The sequence below is a fragment of the Lytechinus pictus genome, chromosome 18, assembly GCF_037042905.1.
Source record: "Lytechinus pictus isolate F3 Inbred chromosome 18, Lp3.0, whole genome shotgun sequence".
Taxonomy (NCBI): Eukaryota; Metazoa; Echinodermata; class Echinoidea; order Temnopleuroida; family Toxopneustidae; genus Lytechinus; species Lytechinus pictus.
Window position 1 is genome coordinate 742614 of NC_087262.1, and position 14921 is coordinate 757534.

A 14921-nucleotide genomic window follows, 5' to 3' on the forward strand; every position below is an offset into this window, starting at 1 on the left:
AATCATTGTCAAAAATCTTGCTCGCTTGCAACTTTTTTTGAAAAATAAATTCTACCCGATACGCCATATCTGGCCCCCTCAAGATTTTTGCCTCATTACGCCTGTTCATACCACGATATGACCGGGAATTTTTTGGCTCTATAATTTCCTACTCCTCCTTCTTTTTTCATAAAAAAATAATAAAGGTATGATTGTTTTATTTACAGAAAATCATCTTGTATGCCTTTTCATGATGAATATAACATCTCCGTGGTGGGGGCAGAATCGTGTGGATCTATTAATAATAGGGTGTTAAATCTGACACTAGTTAGTGTCCCTCGAGGACTACACCCTTGTTACACTCATTGGTGTTCATTCAAGAGTATGTCATTTTAACACCTAAGTGTTTAAATAACACCCTATTGAACAAACACCAATGAGTGTAAAAACAAAAGGCAAAGAAGTTCAATACCCATGGGTATTGAATATCATAATAACACTTGAGTAGGCAATGACTGGTCTGTACATCGGTTAACGCAACAGTGTTGATGTGAACCTAATTAAGAAAAGACCTTTGAACAAAGACGCAATCAGATCAAGCAAACCACCTTGGTAGATAAGAAACAAACAAAAAATCATAATATATAATCCACTATACTGTATATGGTTAAGCATTAACGTACCCCAATACCAGCGTGCGCGCACTCTAAACGTGAACGATTGGTTTTAAGGAATGGATGCGGATATGATAGGTAGACGAGACAGTCAGAACAAAGCTTTCGCACAATTCAGATCAGGAAATTGATTTTAATTTTCGACTGGTAGACAAAAGGAATATCGTTAAAACGTGGTGTATTTTGGAATATTTCGAGAAACCATACTATTTACTGACACCGAGTTAAACGCCGTTTTCAGGTAAGATATTCTGATGTATTCAGATCAGTATGCGGTATGACATGTATATAAAAATGACGTTTGTTCCGGGAGAGATATTTTATTGTGAAAATCCACCCTATGGCCGATTTGTCTCAATTTTGTTCCTTATTTTTAATTTTCTTACTGCGCAGGATAATATATGCCCATATTTTTACGCTATGTTAATAATATATATATATTAATTACCATTATTATTGATATGATAATAATAATAATAATAATTATAAATATTATTATTGTTATTATTGTTGTTGTTATTACTATTATTATCATTATTTGTATTACTATTATTATCATCATTATTATTCTAACACAATAGACTATGATATTATATGATTCTATTCTTCCTATTATTTTCCATCCATATGTGTTGTTGTGTTAGTCTATAAAATTGTTATTCATGTGAATTTCATTCCTATAATATGCTTTTTATTATTTTACAAAATAATAATTAGGGTACATTTTATCGCGAAAATGAAATGAAGAATCGGCGCTTACATGATTCTACTCTTCCTATTATTTCCCATCCATACGTGTTGTTGTGTTATAGTCTATAAAATTGTTATTCATGTGAATTTCATTCCTTTAATATTTTCATCGTAATATCTAACAGATGTTATTGAATTTAACCCTCGTGTGTTTACTTTGTGATATTTCATGCAAGCCATGGAAACGACATGAGTTGGGCGATATGCTTTCAAAAAGTATGATGCATATGCATTGTGAATACAATTTATATTTTTTATTGCCTAAGCATCACTGATCATAAAGAAAAAATGAATATCGTTGATGTTTACGTTCACGTAAATGTCTTTGTTATTTTCCGTTTGCAGTTTAATTACTAGTTATTTTTCTGTTAAAAGAAATTATATTTCTCTAGACAACTGGTGTGTTTCTTCGCTTAGCCTTAAATAAAATGACAGCTCTGATGTCATGTATGTAGGCTTATCTGTTTAATACCTTAAACCTTTATTTCATTATCTATGCAAACGGTCCCCACACTAAAATGATATTTATCATAATACACAAGGTTGAATCAATAAGGCGTGATACGGAGTGAAAATCGTGTAATTCGAGTTCCCTTCCTTGTATTGCTGTGCATCTGTATCGATAATTCATATATGTGTTGTCATGACAACGGGGAAAACAACGAAAATCGTTAGACTCATTCAAAGATTTCATCATAAAGCCATTATTACTGCCCGAAGTTTCACATGATATTAAACAATCATGATAACATTCATTTATAACGATGCATTCTGAGCTTATCTCTCAGATCGAACATAAACCATCTATAAACTGCGCGATTTATTTCAAGCTCGTGACTGTTTATAGGGATCAAAGCATCATGACATATAAGTGGGTTGTCATGGACACAACCTAGTTTAGGTCCGGGTTGTCAGTGGCTTATAGACGAGGAAGAATGTAAACAAATAAGGCCTATATACAGTCCAATTAACTAATGCATATTATTGTCCGATCTGTATGCAACATTTTTTTCTCCTGGGGATGAGGAGATGGGTACGATCTGTATGCAACAATGCTTAGCAAATTATCTATATACTGTAATATACAAGCAGCCATCGAACTTATATTCGAGGAATAGTGATTGTTATTGTATTTTTATTTTATCAACAGATCTGTTGCACACTTTCGGTAGTCTGTTGTCGAGACCCTGGCGGCTGATTGTTTAATCAAAAGAAATAAATGAAAAAAAATACATCTCCGCTCCATTAGTCCGACTAGAACCAATGGAAGGAAAACGTTTTTGCAAGGATGAAGAACAATCTTCATTCTTTTCCCAAATATACCATTATTCTCATTTTGTACTATTTTATCCATTTATTTTTTTATTTACTTTGTTATTTTTTTTTTTTTTTTTTTTTTTGGGGGGGGTAAACAATTTTTTTCCTGTTATAATAATAATCATTTTTCTTAGTACCGCAAACTCAATTAGCGTGTATCGGTGTTCATGGTTGGGGGATGACTGACTCAAATATTTGTTCACTCTGAGGGTTTTTTTTTTAGTGTAGGGTGGGGCCAGTGCATGGCCCTAGCAAGTGGGGTGCTGAAGCACCTCCAAAATTTTCCTTAGGGCTGTTGCGTGTATTATTCTCCAAAGGCAGTACCCATGGAATTCTGTTAGGTGTTAAAAATGGAGAAATCCTTTTTTTGGGGTTAAATTTCTCGGAACCAAAATGACATTCCTTTTGGAATGAAACTTTTTTTGGGTAGGTGTTAAAAATGGAGAAATCCCCTTTTTTGGGGTCAAATTTCTCGGAACCAAAATAAGCTTCCTTTTGGAATGAAACTTTATTTAATTTTTTTTTTTTTTTTTTTTTTTTTTTTTTGGGGGGGGGGGTTGTCAAATATACATCAGCACCCCCAGTAAAAAAAAATCGTTCCGGGGTCAGTGGTTTTATGAGACAAAACATTTTAGGGGTCAGACATGGCGTAAATGACAAAATTGATTAAAGCTGCGTGTGAGCGAAGCGAGTGAGCATAAAAGACCTTTCTAATACACAATCTAATCAAATATAATTTTACTCTTTTATTTATGTCTTTATCTACCTTAGACCTTTAATCAGAACTGAAAAACGCGATACAGAAAACTTCCCACCAAAGAATATAAGGATGGGGAAGAAAACAAAGACACAGCCCTATCCTGATACGACGAACTCTCAGCAGCAGCTCCACCATCATCAGCCCCCACCGGCCCGGGTAAGAAGGGCACCACGAGGTGTGAGCGTTAGTATCTGCGTCAAATACACCATCTTCACATTTAATGTGATCTTTTGGTTGTGTGGTGTAGCCATCCTGGGTTTTGGTGTGTGGGGTCTCGTCTCGAAGAGCGTGTCCAGTGTGGAGGCCATCGCCGAAGAGGTATCTTTACAATTGAAATTCATAGCACAGTGATCATCATTAGTATTACATCATTAGTATTAGTATTACATCATTATTATTACTTCAATCGCCAGTGTCTTCAACACCATCATCCCCACCACCACTACCACCATCATCATCATCATCACCATCATCGTCATCATCATCAACACCATCATCATCATCATCACCATCATCATCATCATTATCATCAACACCATCATCATCATCAACATCACCATCATCATCATTATCATCATCATTATATTCATCATCATCATCAACACCATCATCACCACCATCATCATCATATCATCATCAACACCATCAACAACACCATCATCATCATCAACACTATCATCATCGCCATCATCATCATCAACACCATCATCATCACCATCATCATCACCACCATCATCGTCATCGTCGTCATCACCATCATTATTATGATCATCATCACCATCATAATTACCGTCATCACCATCTACTGTACATCACCATCCTCACAATCATTATCATCATCATTATCACCATCATCACCATCATCATTGTATTCATCATCATCATCATCAACACCATCATCATCATCACCACCATCACCATCATATCATCATCAACATCATCAACAACACCATCATCATCATCAACACTATCATCATCACCATCATCATCATCAACACCATCATCATCACCATCATCATCACCACCATCATCGTCATCGTCGTCATCATCATCACCATCATTATTATGATCATCATCACCATCATAATTACCGTCATCACCATCTACATCACCATCATCACAATCATTATCATCATCATTATCACCATCACCATCATCATCACCACCACCACATCACCACCACATCACCATCCACCACAACCATCATCATCGCTACCATCAAAATCTTCACAGAGTTGAATTTTTGTATCTTCTTCTTCTCCTTCTTTCCCTACTTCTTCTTTATCTGATTATTATTATTATTATTATTATCATCATCATCATCATCATCAATATTACCATTATTACTGTTGTTGTCTTTACTATTTCTATTTATATAAAGAATCAAAATTAAGCTTACGTGAGACATTCAAAACGTCTGGAAAGGTATAGAGAGACATATAGTGAGACATTCAAAACGTCTGGAAAGATACGCCGGTATCTCTCTGACTGTCAAGCCATTGTTACCGATTTCTCCCGAATAAATTTGGAATGTGCCCGAATACGGCCTGATTCGGATGGTTTCGGTGGATTCGGAACTTATTCGTCCCTGATTCGGGGAGCTCCCAGAATAGAGTCAGCGCAGAATCGCCAAGAATAAATTTTGGCAATCCCAAATAAAGCCAAATGCCACCCGAAGCATTTCTCTCCTACTTCCACACTATACAGATTTATTGCTAGTACTGTATCATTTCAGGACAGTTCCAAAAAGATTTCATTTGTAGGTCTGTTGAAATGTACTTTTTTGTTGTTTCGCTCATATCTTAGGTTGGAATCAAGTTAGATCCTATGTATGGGTTTATTATAATCGGTGGATGTATCTTCATATTAGCATTCTTGGGATGTGTTGGATCACTGAGAGAGAATACCTGTTTACTGAAGCTCTATGTTATTATACTGATTCTCATCTTCCTGGCTGAGGTTACCATTGGCCTTCTCGTCTACTTCTATCAAGAAAGATTCTCAACACTTCTTGATACCTGGGTGGAAAAGACTCTACTCAATTACTTCGGTAAGGATGAATGACGGTGGTGGTGACGGGTGGTGGGGTGGTACGTGGTGGCGTAGGTGGTCAATCGGGGCTCTCCCGATGGGCAGTGGCGTAATGAGCCAAATATTTCGAGGAGGCTCGAAAGGGTGTATTAAGCAATATTTATAAAAGTTGCGAGCGAAGTGAGCGAGCACAAATTTCGACATTTTTATAACTAAAATCCAATTTTGTGATATATAGTCTGTGTAATAGGTATTGACATAATATTGTATATTATTTATGTTTGTGTTTTTTTTATATCACGTTTATTTCTTTATCTCATCGTTTCTTTACCATGTCATGTTATCAATGTTCTGGGAATTGTTTTTTTACAAGGCCCCTCGGCTTTATTTTTGCAGTTCCCCAATTCATTTTCATTTGTATTCTTGCTTGTAAATAGTTATTCATATCTTAATGTAGATTATTTTTTAAATCGAGAATGAAATAAATGCAAATTGAATAGAAATATATATCTTCAAAGATACATATTCAGAATATAATGTCATTTGATCCTTCTCTATTTCCCTTTCTTTCCTTTTTTTTCTTGGTCGTGAAAAAATATGGGGTTCAAACGCCCCAAGCCCCCAAGGGCTCATAGCAACCCATGAGCCCATAGGCTGCAGTACAAAATTTGAAAATCAAAGGGGGTGCCCGTGAAGTTGCATTGCAGTTCTAACGATGAACGTTGTTCCCTTTTTTGTCACTTCTTAAAGAACAAGTGGTGAAAAAAAATAAGATTATAGAAAAAAATAAAAAAGGGAAAGCAGAAGAGTATTAAAAGTTAAAATACGGGTCGTGTAACTCCATGATATCCCTATTTAATTTAGAAATAATATTTTGCCTGCTCCCCCATTTTGATTTCTTGACGCGCCGGCACGTCGCCAATGGTTATTGCAATATTCTGTTCATCAGTTTCTAAGATTCCAATCTCTTAAAAATATCTCAATATTATTGACTATCTTTCAGACGATCCTGATAGTCAGTTTTTGATGGATAACATGCAGGAAGGCCTGGAGTGTTGTGGTGTTAATACCCCTAATGACTGGCAGAAAAACCCGTAAGTATAACGACAATTCTTGGTGTATTTATTGTTACATGCTTATTGTTTAATGTCTTTTTTAAATGTCTAAAAGCGTGGATAAAAAATACTATTTTGATTTTTAGTCATCATCATCAACACCGCCATCCTCTTCCTCCTCATCATCATCATCATTATCATCTCTCTCTCTATCTTGTATCCTTCCTTCCGTTAAGGTCGGAGATCGCTAATATCAGTTGAAATAACTGAAGACATTTCCTATAAGTTTTTAGAGTTAGAAATGTTGCTGAGAAGGTTTTGGCGGGTTATGTGAGGATTGCGAATGAAGTATAGAATAATGCTATGGAGCTGAGTTTGGTTGGCACTCTTGATTCTTACAGGGGGAAGAAATGATAATTATTTTCATAATCAGTATTATGATTGACATAACGGGGCATATTCGGACAAACGTTGTAAGGGGGCACAACATGACGTTTGTCGGAAAATTTTGACATTTTTCAGTGAAAGTATAATTTTGTGATTCAGATTTTGACACAACGTTCCACAAAGTCATATTTCATCCCTTTTACCTTTCCATTTTTGGGGGGTCTTTTTTTAGATTGTAGGTCGTTGATCAGTTTAGGGGCAGTGCGCCCACCCCCTCCTCATCCGTATGCCATTGAATACGCCTAGCTTAGCCGGATAATATAGGAGCGCCTTGAGCACCTAACAAGGTGGATATGTGCGCAATATAAATACCCTATATTATTATATTATTATTATTATGATTGTCCTTATGATCATACTAATCAAGATTACCTATGGTAATGACGATAACGATGTGATCATGATCATATTTATAATTTGAAATATGATAATGATATGGTTATTATGATGACAGTTATAAATCTATTATTAGTAAAATCATTCTTCATATATCTTTCTATGCGAATACTCATAATATCTTTAATTTAACACTTCTTATTCTATTTACCCATGCAGATATTTCAACTGTTCCTCGATAGCACACTCCCGATGTAGTGTTCCCTTTTCATGCTGTGTACCCGACCCAACAACTAATGTTATCAATTATCAGTGTGGATACGGTGTGTTAGAATTACCCCAATCAGATTGGTATCAGTTTATTTACACCATAGGTTGTGCTCAAGCTTTGACAGATTGGTTCAAGACCAACGCCATTCTCTTGGGTTGCATTGGTGGCGCCCTAATTCTTATGCAGTCCATCGCTATTTGTCTTGCTCGTTCGCTGATCGGTGATGTCGAAGAGGTCAAATCTTATTGGTGATAAATTGCTTTTCGTTGCTTTTCGGGCATAAATAATGTTTATGTTTTTTAATGGGGCTGGTACCCCACCAAAATGAATTCATACCCCAAAAGGATTTTAGGGTGTTCAAACTGCCATTAGCCGAAAAAAATGTATGAGTTTATATGACCTCCTTTTAATTTTATTTCATTTAGCTTTAAATTTCAGATTAATTGCATACTGTAATATATCAGTACTGTTTTTACATAGTTAGTAGTACATTGCTAATATACTAGAAATTATTACATGGATCACTCCATGTAAAGTGAAAGTATATGTAATAATGCAATATGCAATATTCCGACTATTATAAATTACAAAAGGTATAGTATTTGGGAGGAAATATTGAAAAGTCCGCCTGTAAACGGTTCCGTTTGTCCTTTCCTCAAACACACATAATAATGTCTAGTAAAGAGATAAAGTTACAGGAGAATTTCAGCTCGACTTTATATTCAGATATAACCCCCCCCCCCAAAAAAAAAAGAAGTTTGGAATATCAGTCCAACTCTGCTTGTATTGGATTGATATTTCCCTTGATGAACAGTATAGTTTTACGAGGTCTGAAGTGATTTTTATATTTTTCTGTCATATTGTGTTTATGATTGTTTTGTTTCAGTGAGTAGTTTCTTCATTAGCGTCACGTAATGGATATTTTTTATGTTGTTGTTTAAAGAGAATTTTTTAAATATATATTTAACGATATTTGAGTGCCCAAAGAGCGTGTCATTACAAGAATAAATCGTGAAAATGAATTATTTTAATTTACATTTGCCCTCTTTATAATTATTTTCTATTATTTATTTCTGAAAATACATTCTTTAGAAAATGATATTCTCTGTTTTTTCCTTGATAACAAATGGGTTATAGCCCTTTTACTCCAGAACGTTCAGCATACCATTTCAAAGAAAATCAATGCGTATTTCTATGAAGAAATGAATTCGTCTTATCGACTGGAATGATTTATAAATATTTTTGTCAGATTGATCTGGTTTTTGCTTTTGGTAGGTTAGTTCTTCAATATCTTGTTTAATCAATCTGTATGGAAATTATGCATGTTTTCTCAAAAATTGTTTATATGAGTAATATATGACAGATATTACAAGTATATTACAGATAAAACAAACATGTTTAAGTCATTGGCGTAAATCCGTGACGTCATACTAATTCAAGTGGGGGTGAAACAATAGATCACCCCCCTGAATCGCTTGCATTTACGCCAGTAATATAAGTATAAGTCTACGTAGATTTGGCTATAAATTTTCATAATGAATAATGATTTATAATAATAAATTATTTATGATAATAAGTAATCTTCAATAAATTTCAATGTGTCATGTTTTGCTAATCTTCCCCACGCACTGCCTTCATTCTCTTCGTAATAACGATGTTAAAGGAGAATCCAGCCTTGAATGTAAAATGTTGTGTTGGGAAGAAAAAAATTAAACAGAATGGTGAAAGTTTGAAAGAAATCTAACAAGCAATAAGAAAGTTATGACTGCTTTAAAATTGACATCCCTATTAAAGACTTATGTAGCTCCAAATTGGCAACTGGGAAGTAAATTATGACAAGGGGCGAGGACAACTTTCCCATAAGCCACGTACTTAAAGCCACGTAAGCCACCCATAAGCCACGTACTTCAGCCAGGCTGAAGTTATTTATACTTAAATACATAGAGTAAAATTCACAGAGCAAAATCCTGAGAATTTCATCAGATTCAGATAACAAATAACAAGTTTTCAATTTAAAGTTTAGCAATATTTTGTGAAAACAGTTATATGCACGTCATAGGTCGGCTGATGATATTTATTTATTTATTTATTTATTTTGTTTTATTTATTTTATACTGCAGGGTAGGACTGTTCAGTTCTTAAAACTGCTTTACAAAGGCGCCCTGCAGTTTAAAATACACGTCAAGATAACTATGAACAACAACAACAACAACAACAACAAACAACATCAAAAATACAATCCCCACTTTCCTTTTTCTTTGATTGATTGATTGAATTTATTCTTCTTCATTTCAAACAAATTGACAAAGTAAGTAGGAACAAATCAGAATAGGCGGATCCAGCTTTTGGCGAAAGGGGGGGGCGCACTGCCGAGCGGCGCACATATTTTTGCACTTCACCGGCGCCATAAAAGAAAATGTTGAAAAAGGGGTAAAGTCTGACCCTGTCAAATGCTCTTTTCAAAATGTAGGATTTCCAGTCATGCCATTTTGCATGACCACACGCAGATAATATTTCCGGGGGGGGGGGGCAAGACTCGAAAATTTGGTGCACATCTCACATTTGCACATTTTTCATAGTTTTCATGAAATGTTAAGGAGAAAAAAATTGTTTTTCACAACAGCAGATCGCGAATGTGCCCCCCCCCCTTGCTGCGTACGACCATTCCCTGAAGTCCACTTAAACATATCTCATTATAACAGAAAATATACATCATTTAAACATATAATCTAAAACATATATAGAGAGAGATTGAAAAGCTTATTAAAGAAAGAAACAAGCAAAAAGTAACACAAATTATGCATGTTATGGGCGATTTCAAAATCTCGTGTATTAACCCTTTTATTGCGATGAGGCCAATACTTTTGTATATTAATAGAGATACAAGTTTTTTTTACTATATGTATATACATTTATATATATACACAGGGGCGTCGATCCTTTTTTTAAGATTTGGGGGGCAAAATCATGAATCAACTTTCTAAAGGCGCTCGATATCACACAAAACAAACAAACTCACACAAACACACACACACTGTAAAAACTGTGGTGTTAAAACTGACACCAGTGGGTGTTTATAGAGGACCACACCCTCTGGTGTTAAAATTACACCCTAGAGATTGAATATAACACCAAAGAGTGTACATGTAACAACCAAAGGTGTTGCAATAACACCTATAGGTGCTAAACTAACACTGTCAATTTAACACCGGTGTAAAATCACTGGTGTGGTCCTCTATGTACACCAGTTAACACCGTAGTTTTTGCTGTGCACATATGCTTATATATATATATATATTTATATGACTCATGAGATAGAAACACACATCTCACCAATAAATTAATGCGAGCGCGAAGCGCGAGCTGAAATGTTTTAATATACTGACCTGAAAACAGGAAAAAGGTGCCTGTTTAGGACTGTTTGTAGTAACTCATGAGGAGGATACATATCTCACTACACAGATAATGCGAGTGCCGAGGGCGAGCTGAAATTTCTTTATATTCTGACCAGAAAGCTTGATATTCTATGCATTTTTGGTACCAATGATTAAGATGGGTATCTAAAAAAAACAATAGATGCGAGCGCGAAGCGCGAGCTTAAAATTTTGATATTTCGATCTGAAAAAATGACAGTTTTATGGACGTTTGTAATAAAGAACAAGATTATATCCAGCAAGAGATTATTGCAATTCGAAGCGGGAGTTCTTTTGACGTTTAGAACTGAAAACGGGACATTCTATTCACCTATTTAATCATGAAAAGTATGGGGTTTTGCTACAGAAATGATGCGAGCGCGAAGCGCTAGCTGAAAATTTTTATATTCCAATCTGAGAAGCGGATAATTTAAGCACGATTTTAAATAAAGAACGAGTTGTGTAGCTCAATCTCAATATACGACTGGTTGCGTAATTATACACTCCCGGTAGTAGCAACGGGTTTTAGCAAAGTTTTGGGCTAAAATATCGAATCATCTTCATAAAACACTATAGTAGCTGTCTTAAACTAAAGGCCATAGAGGTGGTACAATGTGGAATGTGTGAAGAAGAAAAGTGACTGACCTTCTTTTTATTAAAGCATTGGAAAATAAGATCAAAATTAAAGGATTTTCTCTACGCTTTTGTATGATTCTGGGATTTTTTAAATAAATTAAAGATTTCATGACATCTGTCATTCTGTGGGCAACTGCCCCGCCCCAGTCCACTCTGTAAGGGCATGCGATAAGCTTTGTTATGACCATTCAACAATAAAATGTATAACCAGGTGCCGCTGATCATTCTTGACCGGCGCCGATCTAGATTTGGTTGGCAATAGGCCCTTCTTCATTATTCTACCGGCGCCTATTTATTGGAACCAGGGGACGCTGATTATTCTTGACCGGCGCCGATTTAGAACAAGTAGTGCTGATTATTTTTACCGACGTCACGTAAGATTCAGGCAGCGGCAATTCATAATTGACTGGCGCCGATTTAAAACCAGGTGGTGCTGATTATTCTTGTCCGGCGCCGATTTAGATTTAGGTGGAGCTGATTATTCTTGATCGGCGCCGGTTAAGACTCAGGCAGCGCCGATTTATAACCAGATGGCGCTGATTATTCTTGACCAGACCCGATTTAGATATAGGTGGCGCTGATTATCCTTGATCGGCGCCGGTTACGAACTCAGGCATCGCCGATTTTTTTTTTACCGGCGCCGATTTATAACCAGATGGCGCCGTTTATTCTTGCCCGGCGCCGATTTAGATTTAGTTGGAGCTGATTATTCTTGATCGGCGCCGGTTAAGATTCTGGCAGCGCCGATTTATAACCAGATGGCGCTGACTATACTTGTCCGGCCCCGATTTAGATTTAGGTGGCGCTGATTATCCTTGATCGGCGCCGGTTAAGAACTCAGGCAGCGTCGATTTTTCTGTACCGGCGCCGATTTATAACCAGATGGCGCCGATTATTTGCCGATTTAGATTTAGGTGGCGCAGATTATCCTTGATCGGCGCCGGTTAAGACTCTGGCAGTGCCGATTTTTCTCGACTGGCGCCGATTTATAACCAAATAGCGCTGATTATTCTTGTCCGGCGCCGATTTAGATTAAGGTGGTGCTGATTATTCTTGATTGGCGCCAGTTATATGCAGGCAGCGCACTGCTGATTATTTTTAACCGGCGAAGTTGTTGGTAAAAGGGTAGTTAAAAGAAAAGATAAGATATGATTGTGCTTTGCTGGGGGATAGTCTTTCCTTACTGTTGCTAATATTATATCAGTGTATAATTTTTTTAAGCGGCGCCTTTTCTTTTCTTTCCTTTATTTTTATTTTTTTCAAGCAGCGCCTTTTCTTTCTTTTACTTTACTTTAATTTTTTAGGGGGGGCGCGCCCCCTGCGCCACCCCCCTGAATCCGCCACTGTATAATGAATAACAGAAATGAAAAAAGGAACTTACCGGACAACATTGCTTGTTTATGTGAGTTCCCTGAAATAAATAACTGATTAAAATCTATCAAATACAAATAGAATTTCTTATGTTTTTATACATGAAATCAAAATTGTTTCATTTTTTCAAACATGTGTAAATGATGTGTCTCCATTATAATGAAATAATTTACAGCAATAAATAACTAATGCATTTAATCAGTTGTCATTACAATCGTTTTGGTTCTTGGTAGAAATTTTTTGAATAAACATAATTTCATATAATACAATGCAAAAGAACAAGTAGGAATCATCAGTTTGCTCATTGAATATTCATGAAAACACGCCTAGAACTGTTTCACCGGAATAATGCACATCTTTAAAATTCAATAACTTTGTTATTTGTTATCCGATTTTGATCAAATTTTCAAATTTTTGCTTTTTTGAATTTTACTCTATTTACTGAGGTATAAATATCTTCAGCCTGGAGTATCCCTTTAATTATTAGGGATTTGTGGTTTTCTTTTAAGTACCCATTTTCCTGGGGCAGTAATCTAAATATAACCCAGGTACTAGTAGTATATTGTTTTATGTCCTAATGAAAGAAAATATAATTTGAAGAACAATTTTGAATGAAATAACATTTTAGCAATTTATGCATTGGAGTTCATGGAAGACTAGTCCTTGCCTTACATCACGATGACGTGACATATGCGGCCAATTTGAAGTCTCGATGTGTATAGTGATTACCAATATTTACAACTTTTAAAATTTCATAGCTTTCTTATTTGTTACCCGATATTCTTCAAAATTTCACCTATTGTAAGATTTTTCTTTTTACTCTAAAAACAAGTTTTTATGTAAATGTAAATAGTGTGTCACAAGGTGGCTATCATTGATTCGATGAGTAACGTTTTGAGGAACATTGGTGGAAAAAAAACGTGCCGTACTGGCCGTGGCCAGAGGCGCCTGACTAGACACGGAAGTCCGGGGTTCTATCCCGACCATGGCATATATGTTCGTGTTTATTTATTTTACATATTCAAGTAAACAGAGATCCTATAGACATTCTTTATAACTATATGCGCACTTTTTAAAAGGGAAATTGAAAAGACAAAAGACACGCAAAAACTATCATGTTCTATGTTTCGACAAACTGTTATTGTACTATTGAGCTTTTGATAATAAGAATAAAGGCAAACATTTATTTTTAAAAGTTTTTGATATTTGGAATTTTTTATATTTGGCATTACTGAAAAGAAAGGGAATCTATCATCCGAGAACGCATAATAAAACCAAATAATTTCAGCAATAAAAGTATTAATGGTTACAGAAGGTATGACATTTCCTTTTGATGAAAAAAATGAATAAAATGAAAGTTAACACAGGGGAAATGAGAACGGAATATTCTCGTAAGAAAAGATCTAAATGTAAACGATTTCATTTCTCTAAACGAGTTGTACAACAAGATAGGCTACCAATTTCATGAAAGAACAAGAAAACATGCTCAGCGCGCGGTGACAAACCATGCAAACGGCATGATCATATTGATTTTCCACTGACATAATATTAATAAATGAATGCAAACATTTGCCTCTGTGTCTCTCGAAATTATCGACAATATATTTGTTAATACAAATATAAATCCTGAGGTGTCAAACCTGAATAAGTCGACAGTTGCAACCAGGGGCGTCGCTAGGACTTTTTCCAGTGGGAAATCTTACCAAAAATTAATACATGATGCGTGGGCGAAGCGCGCGCAGAATTTTATATATATTTTGAACTTGAAAACTTATCATTTTCACACATTTTTATAAAAAGAACGAACTCAGATTCCATATGTAATTGAACAAGCTATGTATTTTAATAAACCTTATGTGAGCGCGAAACGCGTGCTGAAAT

The 14921-nt window shown here is 35.6% G+C and overlaps 1 protein-coding gene across 1 annotated transcript; it reads left to right on the plus strand.

Annotated features, from left to right (window-relative positions):
- The first annotated feature begins 540 nt into the window (after positions 1-540).
- Positions 541-9200, plus strand: LOC129281163 (tetraspanin-5-like). The gene is made up of 5 exons (XM_054917105.2): positions 541-894; positions 3492-3798; positions 5287-5530; positions 6515-6605; positions 7569-9200. Exons 2-5 carry the CDS (start codon positions 3550-3552, stop codon positions 7870-7872), a joined length of 888 nt encoding a protein of 295 aa, XP_054773080.2. The 5' UTR covers positions 541-894; positions 3492-3549; the 3' UTR covers positions 7873-9200.
- Positions 9201-14921: the final 5721 nt, after the last annotated feature.

Bases quoted from the DNA above. Each gene is read 5' to 3' on its own strand.
- LOC129281163 (XM_054917105.2), top strand. From the start codon at position 3,550: ATGGGGAAGAAAACAAAGACACAGCCCTATCCTGATACGACGAACTCT. The intron at 3,799-5,286 runs GTATCTTTACAA...CTCATATCTTAG, and splicing joins TGGAGGCCATCGCCGAAGAG to GTTGGAATCAAGTTAGATCC. The intron at 6,606-7,568 runs GTAAGTATAACG...TTACCCATGCAG, and splicing joins AATGACTGGCAGAAAAACCC to ATATTTCAACTGTTCCTCGA.